The 27,365-nt window shown below is 46.1% G+C and overlaps 1 protein-coding gene across 2 annotated transcripts in view; it reads left to right on the forward strand.

The window, feature by feature from the left end:
• Positions 1 to 23,058: 23,058 nt before the first annotated feature.
• The window catches only part of SLC35F4 (solute carrier family 35 member F4), a 118,313-nt gene continuing 114,006 nt past the window's right edge, over positions 23,059 to 27,365 (forward strand). The window contains exon 1 of one of the 2 annotated variants that reach the window (XM_074543992.1): positions 23,059 to 23,455. In XM_074543992.1, coding sequence (XP_074400093.1) covers positions 23,353 to 23,455 — 103 coding nt within the window. In that variant the 5' untranslated portion in view covers positions 23,059 to 23,352. The remainder of the gene's footprint in view (positions 23,456 to 27,365) is intronic. The other variant, XM_074543993.1, reaches the window with a different exon arrangement.

Consider the following 27,365-nt stretch of genomic DNA (forward strand, 5'->3'; position numbering starts at 1 on the left):
TGCTGGGCACCCAGTGCAAATCCACGTGGTGTTTGCAACCCAAGTTTTCCACCTCCCAGGCACTATGTTTTTTTATGATTTACTTTAAGTAATTTTGGCTTAGCTCTTAGTCTGATTTTCTGGTAATAATATCCTCCCAGAGTGATGGAAATGTGCCATTCTCTGCTTCTGTCCAGAAAGACCTTCTTAGCATGGGCTGAAAGACCTCGTTCAGCAGAGCCTTGATGTCCAGGCAGGAACATTCATGGGTGAGGAGGAGTTGTTCTCTTCCCCCAAGTAACAAGGACAAATGACCTCATGTTGCACCAGGGGAGGTTCAGGTTGGATATTAGAAAAATTCCTTACAAAAAGAGTTGTTAAGCCCTGGAACACACTGTCCAGGGCAGTGGTGGAGTGCCCATGCCTGGAGGGATTTTAAAGCCATTTGGATGTAACACTTGGGGACAGGGGTCAGTGGTGGCCTTGGCAGTGCTGGGGGAAAGGTTGGATTTGATCTTTTCCAAAAGCCCTCTGGGCTCCCTCTGGGAATGCAGGGCAGCAGAAAGCTGCTCCTCTGGGAATGCAGTGGGCAAAGGCTGCTGTGGTGTCCCAAACCTCAGATTGTATCCAGGCAGGAATGCTTGGCTCCTCCCCTGGGCGGAGCATCTCCCAGGGCCCTGCATTCCCAGAGGGAGCCCAGAGGGCTTTTCCAACCTAAAAGATTCTGTGGTTCTCTGACAATAAAAAGTTGCCAAAGACCTGAGCAGCTCCTGGCAGTGCTGGGCTGTGCAGGGACATAAATGGAGATTAATGGCAGCTTTTGGCTGTCCTTTCCCAAAAATATCCCCAGAAAACTCCTGGGTCTTGCACATGGTGCATGAAGAGGAGTGTTAACCTCTGTGTTGGGCCAGCATTTGGGAGCAGAGCCATGCTTTTACTAATTTTCCAAATCTTTAATACAAAGTGACTGGAAGGGCAAAGTGCAGTCAATGAAACTCTTCACCAAGGATTTCATCTGAAGCAGAGGAAATGGAACTGGGCAACAAAAGAGGCTGATGTTAACAGATTTTATTTTATTTTTCTTAATTGGAGGGAAAATTTGTAGTGTGTTAAAAAAACTAAATTCCTGCAAAAAAGTGATTGTACTCATATAAAAGGAAATTCAGAATTAAATCAAGACTGTCTGATGTAAATTTAAATCATCTTCTCTTACACAAGCAAAGTCTCAATAATGAAAATATTTGCCAGGATCAGGCTGTAACCTGACCTGGGATTTGCAGTCAAAATATTTAGATCACTGGATTTAACTGTACTTTAAATCAAGAAGCTGAAAAATCCTTATTTTAAATAATTTGTCAAGTAGATATTTTTTCAATTTCAGCTCTTTTCCCAAGGTTCATTCTTGCTGGTCAATATGCCCTTTAAAAGTTATTGATTTGCTTTTGGAAATCATCTGCCCATGGAGCTGTGCTTTATTCTTCCCATAACTTAATCTGCAATTATGGAAGCAATATCAGGATTTCTGATTTAATTTTTTTCCCCCCAGATTGTTTATATTTTGCATTTTTAATATTAAAAAAATAGCAAATAGCAGTCTTCCATTCCCCTGACTTATTGCATTACATTCCTGCCTGGTTAAATCTCACTTGGATACGGGCTGAAATTCAACTGAAATACCCAGAAATTGGATTTTTGTTACAGGGCTGCAGAATGGGAGCTGCACTGTTCTGTGAACATCCAGGATGGGTTTGTGGTGACAAACAAGGTAATTTGGGCCCAAGAGCTGTTTGTGAGATTAAATAACACACCAGCAATGTGAATCCTGTATCCCAGAGGAGTTTGGAACTGGCCCCACTTCAGCAGGAGCAGGAGTGAAGAGTTAACTAGAAAAAAATTGATATTCAGGACACAGCCAGGGCCAAGGAGACCTGCATAAAAAAATACTCTGGTCTTGGGTTTAGAATGGAAAGGAGGGAGGAAGTAAAATGCATCATTGAATCCAGGCTGGAACGAGGGAAAGCTGAGCTGTGCCTCAGTGCTGGGCACATGAAATTCATTTATGGGCAGCAGGGTGCCAGGTCTGCAGCTCCTCTGGGCCATGGAATGGTGGCAGAGCTTTGCTGGGTGCTCTGTCCCTGCTGGAAGTGACAGAAGAAGCTTCCAAAGCAACAGGATCTGGGCAGGAGGTCACTGCCAGGGGGCTGCAGGAGGGGATGCACAGTCCAGGGAAGCCTTTCCTCTAGAATTCAAAGTGAAAAATGTGGTTTAACAGCATGAGAAACAAAGGGCTAATCAAGGGATTTGGCTGGATGCAAGCTGTACAGCAGCTATTAAAAATAAGTATTTAATTGGATATTTGTTTTGCTGTCAGCATGCTGGGCTTAAAAATATATAACTATTACCCTGAGACATCTGAGTGTGGAAAGGAGAGGAGGCTGTGGAAACACTGAGCAATGGAGGGATTTTTTTCGGATAGCAGAGCACAGACTTTGAGGAGACAGGAAATAGGAAAAAAGAGATTATAATTCACATTTACCTGGTGAGCCAGAGCAGGGCTTGTGGTGCTGAACAGCATCCACATTGTTAGAATCTGCACAAGGCTCTCCTGGACACTCCAGCCTGACAGAAACATGGAGCTGAAATCTCACTGTGGATTGCTTGTGAGCTTCACTGCCATGGCAAACCCTGAGCCCTGGCACTGGTGCCCATGAGAAAACCACAGTTTGGGAATTTTCTGTGGAACAGGGATCTCAACTATGGAAATGAAATGTTGGTGTGGTTCTGTGGGCTGAACGTTGAATCTGAAGAATGGTGAAGTGAAGGAAAGGCTCTTGCTTACCTGGCTGTTCCTGAGGTTATAAACCCATGGCCACTGCTTGTAAGACAAAATTGAAGCAATATATGTAATTTTGCAGCAGCAAATGAGTGTATAAGACATCCAAAATTGATGCAGTGGAGAAGGGAAGTGGTGCAGTGATCAGCCTGCATGTAGCAAGTGAACCTGAGCACTGGAAATGCTGCAGATTAATTAAAATCTGCATCCAGCAAAGCCAGGGACATTGCCATGGAGCTGGCTGGACCTGCCACACTTCAGGCAGCAATGGGAACATTTGATGGCCATGTAACTACAAGAGGCACTGCAAGTGTGAAGTGTCTGGGCAGGGACACCTTCCACAAATCCATTTTAAGTTGATTTAAGAGATGGGGAGGACATGCCCATGATAGGTAAAAGTACCTGACAGAGATTTGGTGATGGCTGAGCATCCTGGCAGCTCTTGTGCCACCTGGGAGGAGGGAAACTGATTCAGGAGAGAAAAGGATGTCTCTGCTTTTAGGAGAGCAGCAGGGTTGCTCATCCCAAGCCCTGGCTGGGATGTAGAGACTGAAGGTCCTTGTCACAGGATTGCTAGGTGGTCCCCTCCCAAATTAATTTCATCAGCCTTGGTTTTTCCTTTTCTAAGAGGAAAAGTCCCCTGACATGCTCATGTCCATCTGCCCACGACAGTCAGGCAGGCAAATACCCTGCTGCAGGGTATTTTTCCTAAATGTGAAGTGTCAGAAGACAAAAACATTTTTCTCTGCAGTTTATTTCTTCCTCTCTGGTATATTGCAGTGTCCAAAGACCAAACTGAGCACAGAGTAATTTTTTTGTTTACTAAAGCAAAGAGCCAGCTCATCACAGGGTGGGTGAGGTGCAAAACTCAGCACCTTGAGCCCCACACCTTCCTACTGTGCTTCCTCCTGTGAATAAACAGCTGAGACCTGGGCACAGCAGAGCCCACACTCGTTTCTCCAGGTCTCTTTGCCTCCACCCTGCAGATCATTTAGCATGAAGAAAGCAATTTTTTTGCCTTTGATACTGAGAGCAGGGAGAGGGGTAATTGGAGCCTGGGAGCCTCAGGAGCTATGGAGCCATTTCAGCCCTCCCAGGTCTCTGATGTGCTGTAAAAGCAGAGAGCAGTTATAATTCCTACCCATTTCTTGCCCAGGATGATGATTTATCCTGTAGCCACATGAAAGCAAAATTCCTCTGATCTGGTTCTTTTTTTTCCCCCCCCTGCACCTGATCAGGATGTGTCATATTTCAGATTAAAGGGATTTTCTTTGCCAGTGCTGAAGGAAAACCTGTGTGTAACATTTAATTTTTCTGTCCTTTAAAATAATATCCTCTGTCAGAAGAGAGTTGTTGCTGTGCTGGTGTCCTGAGAAATTGGATGCTGAAGTGGATACCTGGAGCATCTCATGAAGAACCAGAGAGAAAATGGTTTAGTGAATCTTTTGTGAGCTCCTTTGGAGGGGGAATGAGGATTCATTTGTTGAGGAGTGACCTAGGATGCAGGAAATGAGGCCTGAGTTTATTCTGTTGCTGCAGGAGCAACAGGAAAATGACTTATAGGCAGGACAACAAATTTGGTGGCTGTCCTGAGATGTGTGGCCTTTGGGATGCCCAATGTGGGAAATGTCACACGGGGTCAGAGCCCTTCACCATCCCCTCCCTGTGCTCTGGTCAACAAATGGCACTTCAGGAGGAGATCTGGGGGGCTCTGATGGATAAAAGGAGTTAAATGGGGCTAAAAGGGGCTAAATGGGGAGCTGCTGCCTTATTCTGGGATTTTTATTTTTACTCAGGTGACTCCTCAAGAGCTGGGTCCTGAACTGCTGCTTGGGAACAGAGGCAGCAGCCTCTAGTGCATGTCATCTCAGCTCTGTAATAGCATTGCACCTCTGGAAATAGCCAAGATGTTCTAAAGTTGACATTTTCCCTTCTTTTCATGGAGTATAATGGCACATCAGAGGCGTGGGCTGCATGAGAAACCCTCCTGGCAAGCGGCAGTGCCGCTGATGGGGAGGATGGTGCCTGTGATGTCTCTTTGTCTGCTGCTCCCCTCCAACTCCTCTCTATTAACAGATGCTTTTCAAGGCAAAGAGAGAGGCTGCACATAACCTGAACTCCCACTGCTTCAAGGCAAATCAGGCCCTTTTCTTTCAGCAGCCTTTGGAAGTGCAAGTCACAGCCTTGCCAAGTCTCCCTCACAGAGCAGGGGGAGCTGAGCTGCCTCTTGCTTCTCCTCCTGGCTCATCCAGCAGCCTTCACTCTGTCAGGAAAATTAATCCACAAACATCAGTGATTTATGTCCAAAAAGGAGACAGAGGAGTCCTTTTACTTTATTCAAATAAAGGGAGAGGCCATGGGGCATTCCCCTGGGGTCTCTCACATTTTTGGAGGGCTCAGCCTCCTTTTTATCCCAATTTCCCAGCCACATTTCCCTTCTCTCTTTCCCCATTGGCTGAGGTACTTGAGTGGTTCAGACTTCCCAGTATGCCTGATACCAAAGATTCCCCTCTAAAGTATAACCTTCCTTTTTAATTTTTAATTCTTATGGAATTTAGGGTTTTCCCCCATTGTTTCTTTCATCTTTCAATGCCCAGTTTAATTTATCAGCAAACCTGCAGTTTGTTTGTAAAGTCAAATATATTTTTCCATTCATCAACCAGTGGAATCCTCCCCATTGTTTCTTTTATCTCTCAGTGCTGGTTTTATCTACCAGCACACCCACAGCTTGTTTGGAAAGAAAAATCTGTCATTCCTTTCAACTCCACTGCAGATTCAGCTGATTTGGGATCCAATTGGTGTCGAGGCAGAGGGGAAGTGGTGGCCTGGGGGGTTCCCTTCATGAAACAGCTTTGAGTGGTGACATGGTGTCCTAAAATCACAAATCACAGAATGGTTTGGGTGGGAAGGAACCTTAAAAACCATCCAGTTCCACCCCCTGCCGTGGGCACCTTCCACTGCACCATGTTGCTTCAAGGCCCGTCCAAGCTGGCCTGGAACGCTTCCAAGGGTGGGTCAGCCACAGCTTTTCTGGGCAAGAAAATAATGACTTCTGCTTTAGAGATGCTTGAGATGATCTGTACAACCAGATGTAAGAGAGGGGAGAGATCCCAAAAAAAAAAATAAGGATGTTGGTCCAACATGAGTTTTCCGTGCTACCACAGGAGAGCATCAGCAAAGGGCCTGGAGAGCTTTGGTGTCACTGAGGCTGTGAGTGCTGTTTGTGCTTCAGGGCACAGAGAACACCCTGGCTCTGAACATGGAGCAGGAGATGCTGCTGAGGAGCAGCTTGTCTCAGTCAGAGATGCTCTGCTGTCGGCATCTTTACCTTGTCAGAGTGACCCCGAGATACGCCAGAAAGTCTCTTTTCCCAGCCTGGCACTTGAGGAAGGAGTCAGAGCTCTTAATTTCTCGGTCTCAAGGTTGTTTATTGTTCCTTTTCTATGAAATTCTTTCTCCTGTCCAGCCGAGGTCTGCTCAGCAGGACAGACAGAGGCACTCTACCTCCTCTGGGGCGGTGTTATGTCTTTATACTAAAAACTACCTCTACAATGTTTACGATTACTTCCCAATACCCATCACCTGTGTTAGACAGTGAGCTTCTACTCTAAACCAATCTAAAAGTGCCAACATCACAGCAGAAGATGGAGGCCAAGAAGAAAAAGAAGGAGAAAGGCTGGACAGACCCATATTCCTCCATCTTGCCTCCTGATCCCCCATACCAAAAACCCCAAAATCTACTTTTCCACCCCATGATAACTTCACTATTATTCTAAACTGTTGTGGCTTGCTGATCTTCATATAAATTGGTAACTTGCTCCATGGATCATAATCAAACCACACGGGCATTTTGGGCTCTGTGCCAGGGTCTCTGAGCCCCCTGGCAGGGTCTGGGCTGCTCAGGACAGCCAGAGGGATGTCCTGGGTTCCAACACTCCGCTGCTGTCCTGAAGAAATTCTCATTTGGGATGGGGATGTTGCAGCAGGATGTCACCAAATGCTGTCATGGCCACATTGTTCACACTGTCCCTGCAGCCCCTCTGTCAGTTTGTGGCGGCTCCTGGTGAGGCTGGACACTGAAACACTGTTCCAATGGTCTATTGAAAAGCACAGAGTCCTTTCAGAAATAGTAATGGCCACAAATGAAATAATTTGCTGGATACAGACAAGAAGAGGCACCTAACTGGTCATAAAGCACATGATGTCCAACTCAGTGTCTCTAGAGTCCCCAGACGAAATGCTGCTGTGACCTGTGACAGCTGAGCATTTCCATGAGAGCATGCACATTACATTTTTTAAAATAGATATGGCTGTGCCTGCTCACAGGCAACAGGATTTTTTTTTTGCTGCTCTTAAAAACCTGCCAAGTGCCAGGGGAGTCATCACCAGCAGCAGCAGCACAGCTTTTCTCCAGAGAGATCAAGCAGCGATGTTTCATTACTTGATTTAGCTGTATTTATGAAAGGCCTTTGCAGAGAACAGGATCCACCCTGGGAGCACCTTTGCCACCCACATCCCACCTGCACAGCTCCCAGGGTTTGGCTTCTCCCAGGAATGGAGGAGCCTCTCCAGCAGTGGAAGCTGGTGAGTGTCTGCTGGAGCACCCCCATGGACCCAGCTTAGGGAATTACCTGGGTAAGAAATAAACCTGAGAACTTGCAGATTCTTCCCTTGATCTACTGCCAATCCTTGGACTGAGTGTTAGTGGTGAAGGCAGGGGGAAATGGTAAAAATAAAGAAAGATAAGGTTTGGTTCTGCTAAAGGAAGCAGCTCATGCCACCCTGAGCTGTGTAAGTGGGGAGAGAAAAGTCTGCTCAAGTCCTTGGAGTGATCCAACAGGACAATTCAGACTAATAAAGGCTACTCTGGATTGTCCTGCAGGATGCTCTGCATTTCCTGAGCTGGTGCCATGTCCTGTGGATTGTAAAATACATTTTTTATTCTACTGCTCTCACCACTGGTCTGTGTGATGGTGTTCACACGGGTCTCAGGTTGGAGGAAAAGATGAGGATTTGACTCCATGTTTCAGAAGGCTGATTTATTATTTTATGATATATATTATATTAAAACTATACTACAAGAATAGAAGAAAGAATTTCATGAGAAGGCTGGCTAAGGATAGAAAAAGATTGACAACAAAGGCTTGTGACTGACTGAGACAGTCTGGACAGCTGGGCTGTGATTGGCCATTAATTAGAAACAACCACATGAGACCAATCACAGATCCACCTGTTGCATTCCACAGCAGCAGATAACCATTCTTTACATTTTGTTCCTGAGGCCTCTCAGCTTCTCAGGAGGAAAAATTTTAAGGAAAGGATTTTTCATAAAACACGTCTGTGCCAGGTCTGTGCCACACTCCTGGTGCTGGGAGGGATTTTTGGTGGGTCCCTTTGGGCCCTGTTTGGGACACAAGCAGCCCCTACTCTCTGAGAGCTCAGCCAACATATGAGTTTTCCAAATGCCATGGGAATGGAAACAAGTTTTTTTCACCCTAGAGAGCAACTGGTGCAGCTTTTTCCCTTGAATAATGCTTTGGAAAACAAATGGTTGGAGGGCTGTGGCAATTTTCTTTTTTTTTTTCCTTTGCTTTCTGGGTAATTGCTGAGCAGACCTAGAGAGGAAACTGTGGGAGGGGACCCTTGGATTGTTATTTCCAAAGGAAACAGTGCTGGGATCAAAACATCTCCAGCAAAATCTGCCATTCCTGATCCTCAGATCCTCCTCCCACAGCTCTCCCAGGCTCCCCTGCCTGCTGGGTGACAATTCCAGCTCCTCTCTGGCATTGCCTTGGCTGGAGAATGGAGTTTAAAATGCTCCTAGCTGTGGGAATTTTGCTGTAGCCCTTTCCCTGATTTATGAATGGAGATGGATATGAAAAGAAGCCCAGATCTCCTCTCCAAGACCATTTTCATCAGACCCTGGGCAGCATCAGGCCCTTTCCAGCCCCTGGCCAGAGTGAGGAGGAGCTGGGAAGATGGGGAGCTGGGAAGCTACCAGGGAGAAAGAAAGCAGAGTTGGCTTTGGCCAACACTTGGCCTCTCAAGTGCTCCTGCAGTTTTCCAGCCCCTGGGTTGTAACAAATCTCCTTCCCCTTGCATGAATTCCTAGGAGCTGCAGTTTCTCCACGTTTCTTTGGGGCAAAGGAACCAGCACAGGCTGGGGCTGCCCATCCCTGGAGGGCTCTGGAAGTACAAGAGGAATTTAGGAATGGTCACAGAGCCTCGGCGTCTTTTGGAACTTGAGATTTCCTCTTACAGACACTTCTGACTCCCTGGGATGGTCTTGAACAGAAGGGGTAGAGCATTGTCTTTTCCAGGGGAACATGTGGAAAAGTTCAGTTCAGCTGGATTGTGAGGGGTTGAGGTGGCAGGAGCAGCAGAGGACTCAGGTCAGGACTCTGTCAGCGCTGAGCTTCACCCATGGTGAGAGAAACAAACTGATCCGTGCTTGTGAGGGCAGGGAGCTGCATTTTGAGTCACCTCTCACCTCTCAAGGTGTGGGGGCTCCTTATAGGGCTGGGACAGGGTGAGTTTCTCTGTCCTGTGGTGGCAAAGGGAATCCATGGAGAATGAACAGCTGCTGAGTGAACGTGCTGCAATTTCAAATCACCGCTGTGGAGCCCAAACTGGATTATCATGGTGAAACAGAGCAGGCAGCAATTTATTTTTCATGGGATTGATTTCTGTAAGCTGCAATCTTATGGATATATTTTTTCTTTAGAATGATTGGAGATGCTTCTTCTCTCCTCCTGGGATTTTACCATAAAAACTTCACCAAGTTTTTGGCATTACTCATGATTACTTTGGCTGAGGAAAAAGGAGAGGTGGCTGCAGCACTACCAACACATTTCCTTTAGGTCTCCAGTTCATGATTACAAGTGGAACCATTATCCAGATTTTTCAGATGGAGGCAGTGAGTCCCTTTTTGGTGACAACATTGTCAAAGTTTATTTGGCAGAGGTGGAAATAGCCCAGTGGCTTTGCAACAATATTGCAGCAGCTCATATGTGTGCAAAGCCCAAGAATATCCAAATGTGAAATTAAATCACTGCTGTGAAGAGCTCAAATTCAAGGAGTCATAGCAGTAAAAATCAATCAAGGACCAGCTTTATTCATATAGTAACTGGAATAGGCATAAAATTGCAAACAGGTTCTTCAGAATGTTGTCCAGGGGTGGTTACATGCTGTGATGATTGATGGGTTGAATTCTTAATACTCCCTTTGGGTTTACTATAAGCTGCTCACACTTATTATAGATCTACTATATTTAATTTTGTTACCAAGTTAATTGTATTTTCCCTAAGAGCTCCAGTAGCCTGCTGTGTATTTCTGTGTCTCTGCCAATGAACTGTTCCACTTATTGGCTAATAACTGACTGTAAGAATTTTTCTTTATAACTGCAGTGCCCTTAAATGTTTCTGGTAATGTGGTCTGCATAAGTATTCTTCTGACTTCTCTTTCAGTTTGCCTTGCTCTGAGCACAGCAATACTTTGAGCTACTTAAAGGTTTAGTGCCCCTTTGTCATATTTACTATCAGGATGTGAACTGCAAATAGAAAAATGACTGCTTTGTAAAAGCCACTCTAATTGCTCCCAAATCTCCCTTAGTGCAAGTGAATCTTGAAACAAAGGCTTAGAAAGATTGGGTTTGTCAAACTGTGCAGTGTAACTTGGAAATATCATGGGAATAGCCAGGAAAGTAAAGAAAAACAGCCTTTCAGTACATAAAGGGGCTACAAGGGAGCTGGAGAGGGGTTTTTGACAAGGATCATTGCTGGATCTGGCCTGGAGATCCAGTGGTTTATCCTTCCTTCACATCCCCTCTTCATGTAACCTGACCCTTTGCTGCCCAGGCTGCTGGAGGGGGTAATTAGATCTGAAATGAAAAGCTATAATGGATATAAATCATCCTCTGCAGACCTACAAGTACTTACAAAGGAGAATAAACTTTTAAGGGAGTCTATAAACTTAGGTTTATGTCCTGGCTCGGCTTAGTCCCTGGCTCAGCTTTGGATTCAGTAGGAGAATATAAGGTTGAATTTTATATTTTTCCATGGTGACAGTAACTGTCCCTTTGGGAGAGTCACTTTGATATCCTCCATCAGGAGGAATCTCAGGCAGACAGGAGATCACACTGAGGACAGGCACGAGCTCTGGCAGCTGAACCTGGGAACAGCTGGACAAAGTTCCCTGGCCTCTGCCATGCCCTATAAATGCATCTTTTGTTTCACAGCTGAGGAAGCCTGAGGCAAGAGGAGTTGAAATTTGGCCTAAGCTCACGCTGGCAGCCAGACATTTCCCATGAGTCACAAATCAGGGGAATTATTGTGATGCTTTCTATGACTTTTGAAAATATTTTTGTTTAATCTTCCTTGAAGTACCAGTTAGGGCATGATGCTGAGTGACAGGCATCTATTCAGGTTGTCATCAAGGATCCTTCCCTCAGGGTGGTTGAAAGTGCAGAGGAAATGGTAAGGAAAGGATCTTGAGATATTAATGAAATGATAAAATGCAAGCTGACATTCAAAGGTATTATATACAGAGGAATATTATCTTACAAAGCATTTATACAGAGAAGCTGTGAGCTGGCTGCTACAATCCAGAAAAGAAATCTTAAAAGCTGTGGCAATACTTGCAGAGGTGCTCAAAAATGAAAACAGCATGGGAGGGTTATTAGTAAGAGCAGATAACAAACCAGAAACCATCACTTGGCTTTTTGTGCACATCCCCAGTGTCTGCATGAGGCTGTGTGTGTGCAGGGCTGCTCCCCTGGCTCAGAAAGGACATCTCAGATAAAGCAAACCAGAGAAAGGCACAGTGAAGGACATCAGAGATGGCCAGAGATATGGAACAACTTCTGAACAAGGAAAAGGGAAGTAAATAACACCCTTCAGTCTGGAACAGAGATTAACAGGGAGAAAATTGGAGGGAGTCATGTGAAAGCAGAAAGAGCTGGAGAAGATTTAAGGGAGCAGTTCAACACTCTTTCTCAGCATGAAGAGACAAAGGGGGCACTATCAAGTAGTCAAACGGGAGGTTTTAAGGCAGCAAAATAAATTATCTTTCACAATATGCATTTTAAAGTGAGGCACTTCTTGTTGTAAGACTGTGTTTATAGAAATGCCTAGAGACATTCAGAAAAATCAGGGAAGAAAAGTCCTTTTTGATGCAGCTTAGCAATCACAGAAAAACATTTTGCCACCTGTGTGAGGCATTGGAATTAGGATGGGATGAAGCACCCTATGGAACTGGTTATCTTTCTCCATTAATTGCAGCAGGAATGCAAAGGTTCAGTTTAGACTTGACAAGGATGTTTGGAACAGCTGAAGGAAGGTGTGATAATTCTTCTCACCCTTTCTGACAAGTTCTCCTTGGAAGTGACTTGCACAAGGCTTGTAGGAAGATAAATCCTTCCAGGTACAAGCTGATGAGCCCAGCTTGTGATCAAGTCAGCAAAAAGCTGGATTCTGAGGCTCAGTGTTGGAAAAGCACAGGAACAGCAGCTGGTGTCCTGGAAAGATAAGAAGCAGATCCAGGAGGGAGCAGAGGAAGGTGGAGGGGTTCAGAGCAGAGGTGGCACAGGAGGAGGGACAGCCCAGCCCTTTGGTACACAGCTGGCATCCATCCTTGCCAGGAAACATTCCTGGCATTCCATCATTTCCTTGAAAAGGAATTACAAGTGCTTGAAAGCCACGAGTGTTCCCTCAGCTTCCATAATAATTCTGTGTAATACAGTTCCCTCTGGGTTTGGTTTGATGTTCTTGTAATCTCTTAAGTAGCATTTTGAGGCTACTTTTCTAAGTGGCTGCTTGTATTTCTGTTTGGTTTTGGGCTGTTTTATTTTTTTTTCTTTTAACACAGACAGGATATGTCTTTGCCTGCACCACACAATTCTGGTCTGGTTTCCCTCCTGTATCTCACTGAGTGATGCTGTCACAGAGGTTTTGGTCTCTCAGGTTCTGTTAAGGAGATTGATTTTTGCTCCAAGAAAGCAAAGCCTTTGTTAGTGTTTCATTGCCAGGCAAGGCAACCAAAGCAGGAGGAGGGATGATAAGCAAGTTTCTTATCCCTGTGCTCAGGGATTATCAGTGATTTGTTTTCTGAGGTCCACTCAGACACGCAGTGGGTTTGATTTGGGGATGGCTTGAGCTCTCCAAGCCACCCCTGCAGACACTGAGAGCTGTGCCTTGAACATAGGAAGTGCTAAACCACAGTTAAATACTTGGGAAATTGGTACTTTTGTCTCTGCACCTGTGTGTAAAATGAGGGCTTTCCATGCCAGTGGTGTGTTGTGAAGTCTAAAAAGTGATTTTTTTTTGCAAAACTCCAGTTTCTCCTGTGCTGAGCATGCCAGAGGGAATAATTCATGTTCAGTTCAGTGCAGAGGTTTGGTGCTGTGTGGGAAACAGGGGCTCAGCTCTCACACAGAGCATGGAAAAATGATCACTTGGTGTCTTGTCCCCACTGTGCCAGCAGGTAAGAGACTTGCAGGAAAAATAGTGTACAGCAATTTCATGGAATGTGGGCTTGGGTTTGGGAGGAGAAGTAAAATCCAGTTTTGAGGCTGGGCTACTTTTTAAGCCTTGGAGATTTGAGGGGGATGTGCGTGGAAGGAAGGAGGGGATGACTGTGTCCAAGACAAGGGGGGAGAAGGGGATGAAGAGGAAGAGCCATCCTTCAAACTGGGCATAAATAACTTTACCATAACATGATTTAAACACAGATTTTGAAAGTGGGGCAGCCGCACAGGGCAGGGGGAGCTTCATAACAGCAGGGTGGGTACCAGGAATGATTTCAATGGCAAAAACCCACCCAGCACAGTCATGATGGCACAGACAACCTAAAGCCTGGTGCTTCTGACCCTTTTAGGGCTTGGCCTTACAACCTTAACCTTCGTAGTCCCTGTTCTTCATGTAATAAATGGAGAGAATAAAGAGAAGTTTCTGATACTCATGACATCTCCTTGAAACAGAAACATTTGATTTATACTGCAACTGAATAGCTCACAGGGAGGTAATTTATTAAAAACAAAGGGAAATGACTGGAGACCAGTTATTCTTCACACCAAATGATAGGAAATGGTTGTTACTTCTCCAGATTTCAATAGTATCATAGTCACAGCCCTGAGTTTAGTAAATTAATTTCTCTTGGAGATTATACAAGAAAATGTGTCACCTCCACATTACACTCAAAATAGAAACCCAGCACTGCCCTGGCTGGCACAGGAGAAAGTTTTCTGCCCTAGAGTGTGACTTCTGACAAGTATTATATTAAAAAATTAAATTGAAATAAAATAAAATAAAAATAAAAAACCCTTCTACAGAACCAGTGCTTTGTGGTACCCTTTCACGTAGATCTCAGGGCCAGCCCAAATAACATTTTTGTCATTGAAAAATGATGTTACCAGCAGTGTTGGGTATGAATGTATTTTCTTCTTGGGTAAAGAAAAATTATGGTGTTTTTTCTAAAGATAAAGATTCACATATGGCAAGAAGGAGCAGCAGAAAATTCATCACCTTCAGACACTGAAAACATTGTTCATGGTAAGTTTATATTACTCTGGAAAACAGCAAGAAGTGTTACAATTTAAAAGTAATATATTTAGCTAAAAACAGTAGCAGCTGGCTCTATTCTTGATGAAAGGTTTCATAATTTGTGTGATGAATAGCAATCAGTTTGGACATTTTCTGGATATTTCAACATTACAGCTTGTTCTGGCTGCAGAACAGGCTGGTCTGGGCTGTGTTTGAAACACAAGCCAAACTCTGATCACTGTGAAGACCAAAGACCCCATTTAAATGATTTCAGTGTAATGTGTGTGATCCCTAAAGGAAGAACCATATTGCCATTTCCCCCCTGGCAATTTCAATTTGAAAAATAAAAGTGTGGTATCTGGCAAACACGGGATAAGGGGTTTTGTTATAAATAAGAATATCAGCTGGAAAGGTTGCCCAGGGCTTGTTGGCAGTCTGGAAGCTCTCTAAATAAAATATCAGTAGGAAGGAGAAAATGAGATATCTACACTGGGATCCTACCTCTGAGGGCTGAAACACAGAAAGGAACCAAGCAGCAGACCAGGAGATCTTAAAGAAGAAGTCTTTAAATGCTTATGGAAGCAGGAAAAAATACCATCAGAAAAGTTTGGGTAGCAGCAGGGATCTCTGTGGACACAGAAATAAATCTCCAAGTAGAACAGCTCACACAGAAATTTCAGAGACAGCCATAAGATATGCTGGGAAAAACCTGGATTTCATTAGAAAAGTGTTTGCAAGAGAGATCTGCTGCCCCTCCCAAGCTTTCTCCTTGGACCCAGGACAGATCCCCAAGGAGCAGGGCCAGGTGAGGGGCTGGAGAACAGCACTGGAACAGCTTTGCCTTTGGAACACGGCAATGGCTGAGAAGTTGTACCAGCAGAGGGAGCGGGACACCAGATTTCTTTTCCTAAACAAGTGCCTAATCCAAGGAGTTTCCAGAGAGAAACCAGACTCTGAAATGCAGGCTTTACCCACTGATCCTTTAGCGGAAAGCTCAGTTGATGTAGGTTTTTTCCCATGTCTATGAAGTAGCTGCAGAGGCAGAAGAATAAAGTCTCCAAATATGCTTTGCATATTTGTGAAGGAAATGAGGAAAAAGCTCAGGATATATATAATTTTAGGGCACTAGTCAGACTCTTCCGGTGCTGTTTTTAATGTCCTGCCCTGAAACATGTCAGATTGGAGGCAGATGAGGTTCAGGAGTGAATACTCTGGGCAGTGGGGCTGCAGTAAGTGATGAGATCTGGATGAGGACACTGGGTCAAGTTCCTGGGGTTCTTTGGGGGAAGGGAACTGGAATCCTCTGGCAGGGATTTTGGGATGCAGTGATGCAGTGCTGCTGCTGGGGCCACACACAGAGCATCACAGCAGGTCACAAGTCCTCCATGCCCATTTGTGAGGCAGAAGAGAGGTGACAGAGCTGGGCTGCAAACCCAGCGTGAGGTGTGCAGGGCTCCAGCCAGATCTGTCACAGGACAAAGGTGCAAAAAGGTGACAAACCCCACTGGAGCACACCCAGGCCATCTGAATTCATGAGGGGTCAGGGATGTCAGAGCTGCTTGGCAGTGTGACACAGCCAGCAGTCTGGGGCTGGGCGCTGAGGGCTGATTGTGATCTGCTTCACTTAGCCCAGCACAGCAAACAGATGGAAAGCAAAGGATAAAAACCAACCTCACCTCCACAGGCAGCTCACGCCATAAAATCCTCATTCCCAAGAGCAAAAAGGCTCAGCTTGCAGCTGTACTGCTCCAGAGGGTGATGCACCATCCTCCTGAGGCTGGCAGGGAAAGCAGAGCACAGCTAAAGGTACCACCCCCAGCCTGGGAGCTTTTCCTTCTCCACATATTTGTTTTTCTGATGGACCAGAATGTTTTGAAAGGAGATACACACACACACACACACACACACACACAGAATACACAGAATAATCTGAGTGCTTGCCCTGAGCCTCTGTTGAGTTGTGCTGCCCTATCCCATTCCAGATACAATTTGGATCATTCAGAACAGGCAATCAGCAAATCCAGCCTTGGGATAAAGCTCTTGTGTCTCCTGGAAGTGACTCAGGATGAGCCATCCCAGCCCTCAGAAGCACCAGGATGATGTTTTTTCCCCAAGCCAAACCACTCAGGTATTTAGTGGTGGCACTGAAGGTTTCACTCGCTTAAAACTTCAGAGCAATTTTGGATGTGCTCTGGTTCAGTCTTGGACATCAGAAGGAGCTGAACTTCCATCCTTCCACAGGATGATCTGAAGGACTGTGAAGAGCAGGGGACAGGACTCATTTCATTGCTGGGGCCAGGTCACATCACTTGTTTCAATCTCCATGTTTTGAGAGTGTGTGTGGAGAGATCACTTTCTCCAGCAGCTCGAGATACTCCAAAAAGAAGGAGGTTGAAGGGGAGATCTTCCATCTTGGCTTTACTGTCCAGAGTGTGGAGCAGCCTGAAGGAATTATCTGGTGTAGGCAGGGAGAAGTGTGGGAAGGAAAGGCTGAGGATAATACCTTATGTATTATCTCTCACTGGGAACTCTGAGGAACTGCAGAACAGATCTGAAGACACCAAACCCTTTGCAGTGATGTGAGATATGATCAGGCCTCGGCCCATCAGCATCTCTCCTGTGTACACAGACAGGAAATCTCTGCCACCAGGAGGTGGTAGAGATTTTTGAGTTTTTCATGCTACTTTTCATGAACTTTTTATCTCCTCAAAACACCACCTGGGAAACTCCATAAGTGCAGATGTATCAAAAGAGCCAGGAGTTTATCATTTGCAAGAAATCTGCCTTTAGAAGTGCCCAACAGTGCAGATTTCATGTGTGTGCTCCATTGTGGGTCCCATTGATGTCAAAAACCATTGAAAAACCATCACAGAGAATCTCAGAGGAGATTTCTGGCACCACACCATGAGCTCAGTACTGATCACCAGCCATCCAGACACTTCCATGTCAGTGCATCTGCCTGGTCACTTCCAGCCTCTAGACCCAGGGGCAGGGATAAATACACAAAATCTTTGCCAGGTGCTCAAAAAGTGGTGTTGGCCTCATCCCAGCTGAGCCCTGAGTTCAGTGTAGAACTCCAGTTCCAAAGACTGCTCAGGGATCAAGTCCTGGTGTGAATGGGGAGGGCAGGAAAGCAGTTCCTTGCAAATACCAAGACAGATTTATTCCAAAAAGTACCCTATGTCCTGTACAAATCATGATTTCATTTTCCTATCCCTACCACTGTAGTCACACTGGAATCTGGAAGTCCAGCAGGTTTTGTCAGTCTGAATTCTCACTACACCCAGGAAAGCTCTGCTGGTGCACATGGCCACAGCTCTACTGAAAAGAGCAGAATTTAGTGGTGGTGGTTCATCATTCTCAGACCCAGCTGAAGAAGGGGAAGTTGAAAAAGCAATGGATATTGCTGTATATCTCTGCTAAAGAGAAAGGCAAAAACATGGCCAGTACTTTGTAAAAACAGGTCTCAGCCCATCCCAAGTGATGCAGAACACAGTGGCCATGTGCTATTTGCATTTATGTGCAGTTCTGTAACTGTTGGTCTGATTTTGTCATTGAGACTGAGCAGTCTTGGATGATCCTCAGGGAGCAAATACCTGCAGCAACCTGCTGCAATTTCAACTGAGTCTTTTCTCTGCTTCCCTCCCTTTGAAACAGGCATCAATACATTGACAGTGCTGCTGCTAAATAAATGTTTCCAGGAAATGTTTGAGTGTGGGCTCAGAGGAATAACTACATCCCCTTGCTATTTGCAAACAAAAACGATGAGTGCCCTGAAAGCTCCTTTCTTGTTGCCTTTAGTTAGAATGAATGCACTGAACTGGGGATTTCATTTTGATACAGCATGGGGGAAATTGTTAATTGCTTCCCCAATTCCTGGTGTCCCTGCTGGATCAGAGCATGGATATATCCATACAAACTGCTTGGGAACATGCAGACTGCTCTGGCAGCTTTCTCCTCCATCCTTATTGCCTTCTTTGTGTCATGGTTTTGGAAAGGATTGATTGTTTCTTGTTCTGCCTCCCATCAATGAAATCAACTGGCATTAAAAAAGCTGCCTTGCTCATTGCCAAATCAGATCCTTTTAATATCTGGTGATGCTCTGAAGTACGTTGGAACTTGGTTTCAATTTTTGGTCCAAGCTGGAATCTCCCCAGTGTTCAAACAAGAGGGGAGGAGGAAAAGCTCTTAAAACTGAGCTGCCAACTTGAAGCATCTTTACACTAAATAATTCCATATTGTCAAGGAGTCCTTTCGACCTTGAGCCCATCCCTCATCCCTGGTGTGCACGAGGCAGATTAAGCAAGAACTGGCTTTGCTCCAGTGACTTTCATGGTGCCACTTCAGAGGACAATTAAAGGAACTTCAAACACCACAGATTTTCTTTTCCCTATCTGTGGGTCCAGCTTCTTCATGTTTATGCTGGTTTTACACCAGTGTGACTTGTCTGAAAGGAGAACTGGATCCATAACACACAAAGTAATTTTCTCCAAATGACAGGAGAGAAGTCCTCTTGGCCATGGCTTTTTAAAGGTTCTTGCTAAGATATAATCCAAGCCAAAATGACACATTCTTGCTTCAAAAAACAGAGTATTGGAAGGATGAAAAGAGCTAATTTGGAATGATCAACTTGTAATTAAGATTTCACTTAAAACTCTCACTTGGCATTAAACAATCCTCTCTGTGTGAGTGCTTCTTTCCCTTTTTCACACATTCACAGGCTCACAGGTAAGCTGCATGACAGACCACAGCTGCCTGTTGTTTTTTCTTTTATCTCTCAATCCTCGAAACAACACAGAGCAGAGCTTCCTCAAAGAGATGAAATAACAGGAATGGCAGTTCATGGTGAAAAATCTCCCCTTTCTCTCAGCTCAGGTGGACTGGGGAGGTAGATGGAGGATGATGGAGCAGGAGAAGGACATGAAATTGGCCCAGGAAAGAGGAGAACTGGGTTGTGTTCCTCAAAGCCTGTGGCTGATCTGCTAAGGGATCTCAGGCAACCACTTCAACTCTCAGCATTTTTTGCCCCCTGCATCTTTCCCTAAATCCTAAAGTCCTCAGGCTCTGGTGTGACCTTATTGAGGCTTTCAGTACCTAAAGGGGCTCCATGAGAGCTGGAGAGAGAATTTGGATGAGGGCATGGAGTGACAGGACCAGAGGGAATGGCTTCACACTGCCAGAGGGCAGGGTTAGGTCAGATTTTAGGGAGAAATTGTTCCCTGTGAGGGTGCTGAGGCCCTGGCACAGGGTGCCCACAGAAGCTGTGGCTTCCCCTGGATCCCTGGCAGTGTTCCAGGCCAAGCTGGACCGGGCTTGGAGCAACCTGGATAGTGAAAGGTGTCTCTGCCCATGTCAGGAGATGGAAAAAGATAATTTTTAAGTCCTTTTCAACCCAAACCATTGTCTGATTCTCTGCCATCCATGACCGTCTGGGCTGTTTGTCCAACATGGGGAGCTCTGAGCCATCACCTTTGGGAGTTTAGGGTATCTTGCAACACAAATAAGGAACTGAAGAGGAAATGATGCCTCTTGCCTCAGAGAGAACAAACCAGAGGTGGTGTGGTGAGAAAATGGGCAGATGAGGAAAGATCTGCCCTTCAGGCTCTGCTCACATGAGGATACTCACGGTCTCATGACAGCCCCAGCCAGTGTGTTTGAGAAGCAGCTGTGAAGTACACCCAGACTCTTGTTCCTTTCTATTTGAGGCTGTCTGGGAAAGCTGTGAGCAGCAAAAAAAGACACTGGGACTGTCTGCAGAATCAGCAAGATGATCAGGAGACATTTACATTGTTCTCTCACTTGAGAAGTTATTTTTGCAAACATATGGCCTGGAGTTAAGTGTGGTTTTTTGTTTTTTCTTTTGAAAACACTGTGGCCAAATTCTGTGGCCAGTAATGGTGTAAGGCTTTTTTTTTTCTTTAAGAGAAAGACACCTATTTGTGAAATCTGGTGGAAATTCACCCTGCACAATAAGCTACAGGTTAAATTGATGCTTTTAAAGCTCTTTTCTGGATCAACCCTCAAATATAAGTCAGAAAATGGAAAATACACAAATCTCTCTGCAAAATCACTTCAGCATATTTATGCAAATAGTGACTTTGATGGCCTTGTTATCTTGAAGAGAGGAAACAAATCCCCCTGTGCCCCTCACCATGTGTCTTTTTCTTGGTAATAAATGTAGTTAATACATCTTGCTCAGCAAGCTTTCCTCTGCACACCTTTAACTGTAACTTGCAGAAAGCCCAATTGCAGAGAAGGTAATTTGCTTGATCTTTCTGAAAAGAAAAATAGCCAGCATAGTATGAATTCAGAAACAATACAGAGCTGCAATTTATTATAAGCTTTAAACCAGACAGAAGGTATCACTGTGCATCCATTGGAAGGGAACTACAGGCAGGAGCAATTTCAAGAATGGCTTTGCTTGTATTATCATCTAGTGATGTTTAAACATGCACAGCATGTCCTTGAAAGCCTAGGGATAAGAGGAAGAGAGGAGATGAAAAATTAAGCCTGAACTAAGGTGTTTGGAAAGCTTGAAGCTTAGAGTTGTTTCTGGGTGCATCAGTTTAACCTTCAAATGAACCAGCCATTTCTTTCCTTCTCTTCAAAGTAACACTTTTAAGTCCCAAAATTTGACTTTGAAGCTGAGATCAATGCTGGTAATGTTCTCATAACACCAACTCCCACTGGAGGTGAAATTGGGAAGGGGGGGGGACTTGTGGTTTGTTCAGAGATTCCACACAACACACCAGGCAAGTGATTTTTGCATCAACTGTGCTTGCCTAAGTAGGACAGGGAATTTTAATCCTGCAGAAGAGCTTAGAGCCTCACCAGCTCCTACTGACCCAGCACATCTCAAAGCCAATATCTGGTCTGGGTCTCAGCTGCTCTGTCCCATGGTCTGGCAAATCCTGCAGGGGTGAGTGCTGCTCATGGCATTCCACAAATTAGAAGTAAAAGCAGATATCAATTGGTGTAAATTTGCCATGCAGGGGTCTGTGCTTCTGTTGGACAAATACAAAAAAAAAAATCTATACATTGAAAAGCATGAAAAGTCACTGTTTCATAGCTAGCTTAAAAGGGGATGGGGAAACTGTGAAATGAGCTGTGCCTTGAATTCGTGAGTTATTTTGGTGGTTTGATTTATGGCTGATTTGTAACTGCCCTTAGTATTAGCCAGCACCAGGGCAAGAGACAAGAAATCATGATCAAAGGGGTATTTAATATTGCAAGTGCATTTTCATATCTGCATCCACACACCAGAAAACCTTGATCTTCAAAGCACTGTACAAACACTAACCAGCTAATGACTCCCTGAGCAAAGCCACAGCAAGGGCTATTTTTAATACATCTATTATTTGTTTGTGCTCATAAAAGGCAGTTTTGTGCCATCAGCTTATTTAGCCAAGCATAGAACAGAGAAAAACAAATGTGAGCAGAGGAAGAAGCAGAGGATATGGAATGTCTTGACTGGGTTCTCCATGTACCAGTTAATGAAAATGACTGGATGGAAAAGGAGTAAGTGAAGGTAAGTATGACACAGCCACCAAAAAAAAAAGAGAAAAAGAAAAAGTGAGGTGATTTTTGGATAGAAATACATTTTAAAGGAAAAAAGGCTGGTTGCTAATGGTCCTTTCAGTCTTGAAGAGAGAAGTGTGGCAAGGACCAGTAGCACGAAAAGTCAAGTAATTCAAAGCCTAATTGTTGCCAGAGACAGAATTAGCTTCTGGAATGAGCACCAAACCCAAATGGTGAATTTGTCACTTCTTCTTTTTCCAAATGCAGGCAAGGATGTTGCGGACATTGTATGGAGAGATGTTAAAGCAGATGTACAGCCTGTCTGGGCAGCTGAGGGCAGATATCCCTTCTCTTCCTGAGCTCTCCCATGTGGGAAGCAGAGCTGCCACCGCTGAGGCAGAGTTTCACAGTGACACAGAGAGAGATGGGCTCCTCTGGAGGGATGTGACAAAGGTGTCAGAGCAGAGGGCTGGAGCTCCTCTGACATGGGGACAGGCTGGGAGGGCTGGAGCTGTCCAGCCTGGAGAAGAGAAGCCTCTGGAAGGAACTCAGAGCCCCTTCCAGGGCTAAAGGGACTCCAAGAGCACTTGGCAGGGACTTTGGGCAAGGGCATGGAGCGGCAGGACAAGGGGTAATGGTTCAAACTGCCAGAGGGCTGGGCTAGATGGGATATTGGGAAGGAATTCCTCCCTGTGAGGGTGCTGAGGCTTTGGCACAGGGTGCCCCGAGAAGCTGTGGCTGCCCCATCCCTGGAAGTGTTCCAAGCCAGGTGGGACAGGGCTTGGAGCAACCTGGGATAGGGGAAGGTGTCGCTGCCATGGAAGGGGTGGAACTGGATGAGCTTTGAGCTCCTTCCCAACCCAAACCATTCCATGACACGCACAGCATGGAGTGATGAAACCTTGGCCCCTCAGGGTCCGAATTAAAGGACTCTCTCCTTCCTCTGACACCTGTGTGCAGCCCTTGGGGCTCAGATCTGAGGGTCTGATCCTGCAGGAGTACTTCAGGCCACCCTCCTGTCCCTCACAACCCGCAGCTCCCAGGGCAGCGCTGCCCGTGCCGGGGTGAGCCCGCTCAGCCCCGGGGCTTTGGGGAATGACGGGGTGACAGCGGCGCTCACACGGCCACAGCGACCCCTGAGGGTGCCCGGGGCAGAATCCGACCCTCCGGCACCATCCCGGCCCGCCCGAGGCCCGGCGGAGCTGCTCGCTGCCTTCCGTGCCCTCAGCGCAGGGCGGGGGCCGCGCTGCGGAGCCCGTCCTGCACCAGGCGGCGGAGGCAGAGCGAGCGCCCCGCCGGCACCGCGAGCTGCGGCGGCCGCGCTCCTCCTCCCCCTCCTCCTCCTCCTCCTCTTCCTCCTCCTCCTGCTGCTGCTGCCGCTCTCCTCCTCTCCTTCCTCCCCCTCCTCCTGCTCCTGCTGCTGCTCCTGCCCTCCCGGCTGCGCTCGCCGTCCCGCCCGGCCGCCCCGCGCGGCTCCTTCCCTCTATGGATGGGAAGGCAGCACCCAACGGCGTGGCCACCATCGAGGACAGGATCCTGCGCATCACCGGCTACTATGGATATTACCCGGGATACTCCAGCCAGAAAAGTAAGGCTCCCTCCAGCCTCTCCCGGCCCTTCGGGGGGGTGTGTGTGTCGGCAGAGCCCTGAGGGTGCTGTACCCCCTCGGTGCTGCCCCATCCCTCGGGGTGAGTGTGGGGCACAGGGCGCGGGGTGCCCGCGGTGCCCCGAGGGGACGCGGCGGCTCTGCGGCTGGAGACGGGGGCGGCGGCGCTTGGCCGCGGAACTTCGCGGCTCCCAGCCTCTCAGGGCTGGCGTTTTGGGGTTTATTTTTCATTTCCACCCCTCCCATCCCCATCCCCGCCCGGCTGGGGGGGTTCGCTCTCCGCCTGCCCCGCGCCCGCCGCGCCGGGAAAGTTTCGGTCCCGGTGGGTGCCCCCGGGCGGGCACTTCGGCTCCTGAATTATTCATCTTCCTCTCGAAACGAGTGCGATTTTTCCAGAAAAGTGGGGAGTTGCCGACCATGGGATGTTCCTTCGTGCTTTAATGCCAGACACTTGTGGTTTTGGGGCTTGGTGTTGGTTCGGGGTCTTTCCTTTCTTTGGAGTGCGTTCTGTTTATTTATTTCACTACAACGAAGAAGCGGAAAATAAAGCAGGTGGTCCTTGCAGAAATTCCCTAGTTTTTCTTCTTTTGAAGTTTTTTAATTAGGAGCAGCGGGTTTCTAGCAGCTGGGAGAGCCGAGTGGGTTTCTCTGGAATTCTGGCAGTCCCAGCACTCTGTTTGATGGGGAAAGTTTGGCTAATGAAAGAAATCATTCATGTTTACCACCAAGGATATATGTGCTATCCGGTTTTATTGTATTAGTAGTTGCTTTGCAGTTGGCTAAACTATAGCTTAATGAACAGAAGAGGAATTGAGGCGAAATGATGGGCAAAAGAAAGGCAAGGCAAGGTGCCCACTTGGGTGAGGTGAGCACCAAGGAGCAGACTTTGTTCTGCATATTCCCCTTGGAATACTCAGCTCTCCAGAACAGCCAGTGCTGTATTCTCCAGCTGCAATGCAATCATAAACCAAAACACTATTAATAAACTGCTAATATCAGAAAAACACATCTGTGGGCTTTTTATGGTGGAGGAAAGCCATGCATTGGAGCCACTTAATAAATAAAAATTCCTCTGTGCAATAATCAGCTGACAAATCCAAGTCAAGCCCAGTGGTTTCATCCATCTGTTATTTGTGGCATGCTAACAGCATGACAGGTGTTATGGGCATTTATTTGGTGTGGTCACTTGTTTTATCTGCAGTCAGAGGAGTGGGGAAGAAGCTCTGAACAATCTGGAGGTATGGCTAAATATTAGCCCAGGGAATATTAAGTGTGAGCCAGGTGGGACCTGTGTCCCAAATTCTGTAGTGGCTCCAGAGTATCTCTACAGTGTGATTTACCAGAGAAGGATGAGGATTCTAGTTTAATAGTTGGCTGCAAGTTTGCTTGGGTGGCAGAATGCAATTTTTCAGTCTGCAGCAACACTCCCACTCTGTATCAAGTTATAGATCTGAATCCAGTGTTGTCAATCCAAGTGCTCTGTGTGGTGCAGTGGGAATGGCAGCAGAGCGCTGCCTGGACAGAGAAAAGCTCTCTTAGACCACGTTCTGCAGATGCTACAAACTGCATCTGCTTAAAAACCAGAAAAAGCATGCCAGAAGAGGCCAAGGCTTTCAGAAATGCTGACTCTTGGGATTTTACTGCAGGTCTCTTGGCCTTTTGTGCCTTTCTGGCTGGGTGCTGAGAAAAAACAAAAAGATCAGTAGCTCATGTTTTGCTGTTTGAAGAAAATAAGCAACATTTGTGGTTGTCATGTTTAAAAAGGAAATATGCAAGTGTGTAAATCAGAGGTATTCCAGTACTTCCATGCCTTTGGGTAAGTGAAATACATGAACCCCTTCTAAGTTGTGAATGCTTTTTAGAGGAATCTTGTAAGTTTTGGAAGCATCATCATGATTTTTGGAGTGCTTGCAGTTGGCAGATGACTGCTTTATCCTCGTGGCTGTGTGGTTTGGGTTTATGAATGCTTCTGTAAAGATGTTCTGGCCTTACCCAAGGTATAACCAGGCATCCTTCAGGCATCATGAACATAACATCCCCTGGTACTCTTGGAGGTCCTGGCTTGGAGTTCTTGCTCTGTTCCTGAGTCTTGGACAACTTACTGCCTTTAAGAGGTGCTCTAAAGTTCTGTTGACAGTTTTTGTGGTGGCTAATTGTTCACCACCGTAAACATGCAAGGTGGGCAGTCTGTAGCCCTAATTATGAATGGATTTGATATCTCAGTTTATTTCAGTGAGGGCACGATTTTTGTCACCACTATCCAAACTCACTTTTAGTTGAGGTGGACAATGCTGGTGGCACTCAGCACGCTCAGAATTCCAGGCAGGTTGTGTCCATACCCTTCCCAGTGCCAGAGGGGCCCTTTTCCTGTCACTGCACGTGCTGTCACCTGCTTGTGCTGTCACCTTTGTGCTGCCTGGCTCTGGAGCCTGCCTGGGGATGAGCTGCTGTCGCCAGGATGGATTTGTGCTCTCTGCTGCCGAGCTGAGAGCTGGCCAGGCACCAGATGGACAGAGGGACACGATTTGAGTGCTGATGGTCACCACCTTCCTTGAGGCTCCTCTTTGTGCCCAGCAGGGACAGAAGGATGCACTGGGGAAGAGCTGAAGGCAGCAGTGGGGTGGCTGCTGCTCTGCTCACTCTTGGGGGTACCTGGAAGATGACAAGGAAAGCCCTGTCAGGTATCTGGCTGGTGATTTGCATCCCTCCTTCAGTACCCTGGCTTGTGTTCCATGGTCTAACAGGAGATCATGCCATGGTTTCTGTGTGGGAAGGCTGAGGGCTGCTCACAAACAGCCATGAAATCCAAAGTTAAAGCACTGTGGTGTTCAAGAGCTCTTATCACAAAGAACTGCAGTATTTTCTAGTGACTTGTACCTCACCATCCATATTTGTGTGCATTAACCTACTTCAGACTTGGGGTGTGCATGTGATGATTCTTTTATTAATTTTAAGTCAGGCACTTCTGTCATTTTATATATCCTTTTAAAAGTTGCTAGAGAAGGAAAATACCTGTTTTATTTCTCTGTAAACCATCGGAGTGAGCAGAAAATGTATTAATGTATTTTGTTTGGTATTGACATCTATGCCTATTGCAAAAAATCCTATATCCTGCGTAACAAGAAAAAGATACAATTTTTTCCCCCTCCACTTTGTGCTGAGATGGAAAGGGCTCTTCCTGATCCCAGTCAACTTGTGCCTAGGCATTCATGGCTTGATCCCTCACTTCTTGCATTTTAAATGTGCAGACTCTGTCTGAGGCATCTGGCTTTTGTGGGAAGGGAGGGGGGCTGTGTCTCTCTTCCAGCCAATTTCTTTGGAATTCATGATTTCCAGGGCATGGTGCTGTTGTGGATCAGATGCTCCATCCTCTGACCTGGGGCTGCAGGTGGTGCTCCCATGTAAGCTCCCCTTGTCTCCATGTTTCCATGTGTGCAATTCCATTTGGTCTGATGCAACTTTATCATCTACACAAACAGTGGGAGACTGTGTTCCCTGTCCTGATCTTTTCTGTGACTTCTCATTCTTCTCTGACTTATCTGCTGGCAATCAAATAATGTTTAGAGTCTCCAGGGTCAAGAGTACGTATGGGGTTTAGTTTTTTGTGGGTTTTGAGTTTTGTTTTTTTTTGTTTTTATTTCCTTTTTTCCCCCATTCTTTCCACCCCATCTGCCTTTCATCTCAGTACTAAAACCTTTTTTACTTTCACACTACAAAGCTCCTCTCCTTCAAGTCTGTCCTAACACCTCTTCCGCTGAATTAAAACTGCTCCAGTCAAAGTTTCTCATCTCTGATCTTCATCGGCTTCACCAAATCAAGTTTCTGCCTGTGTTGTCTTTCTGATGGAGCCCTTCCCACTATCCACAGAGCCTGAATTGTCTTGCAGGATGCT

This window comes from Zonotrichia albicollis, chromosome 6, assembly GCF_047830755.1.
Source record: "Zonotrichia albicollis isolate bZonAlb1 chromosome 6, bZonAlb1.hap1, whole genome shotgun sequence".
In the NCBI taxonomy this organism is placed as follows: domain Eukaryota; kingdom Metazoa; phylum Chordata; class Aves; order Passeriformes; family Passerellidae; genus Zonotrichia; species Zonotrichia albicollis.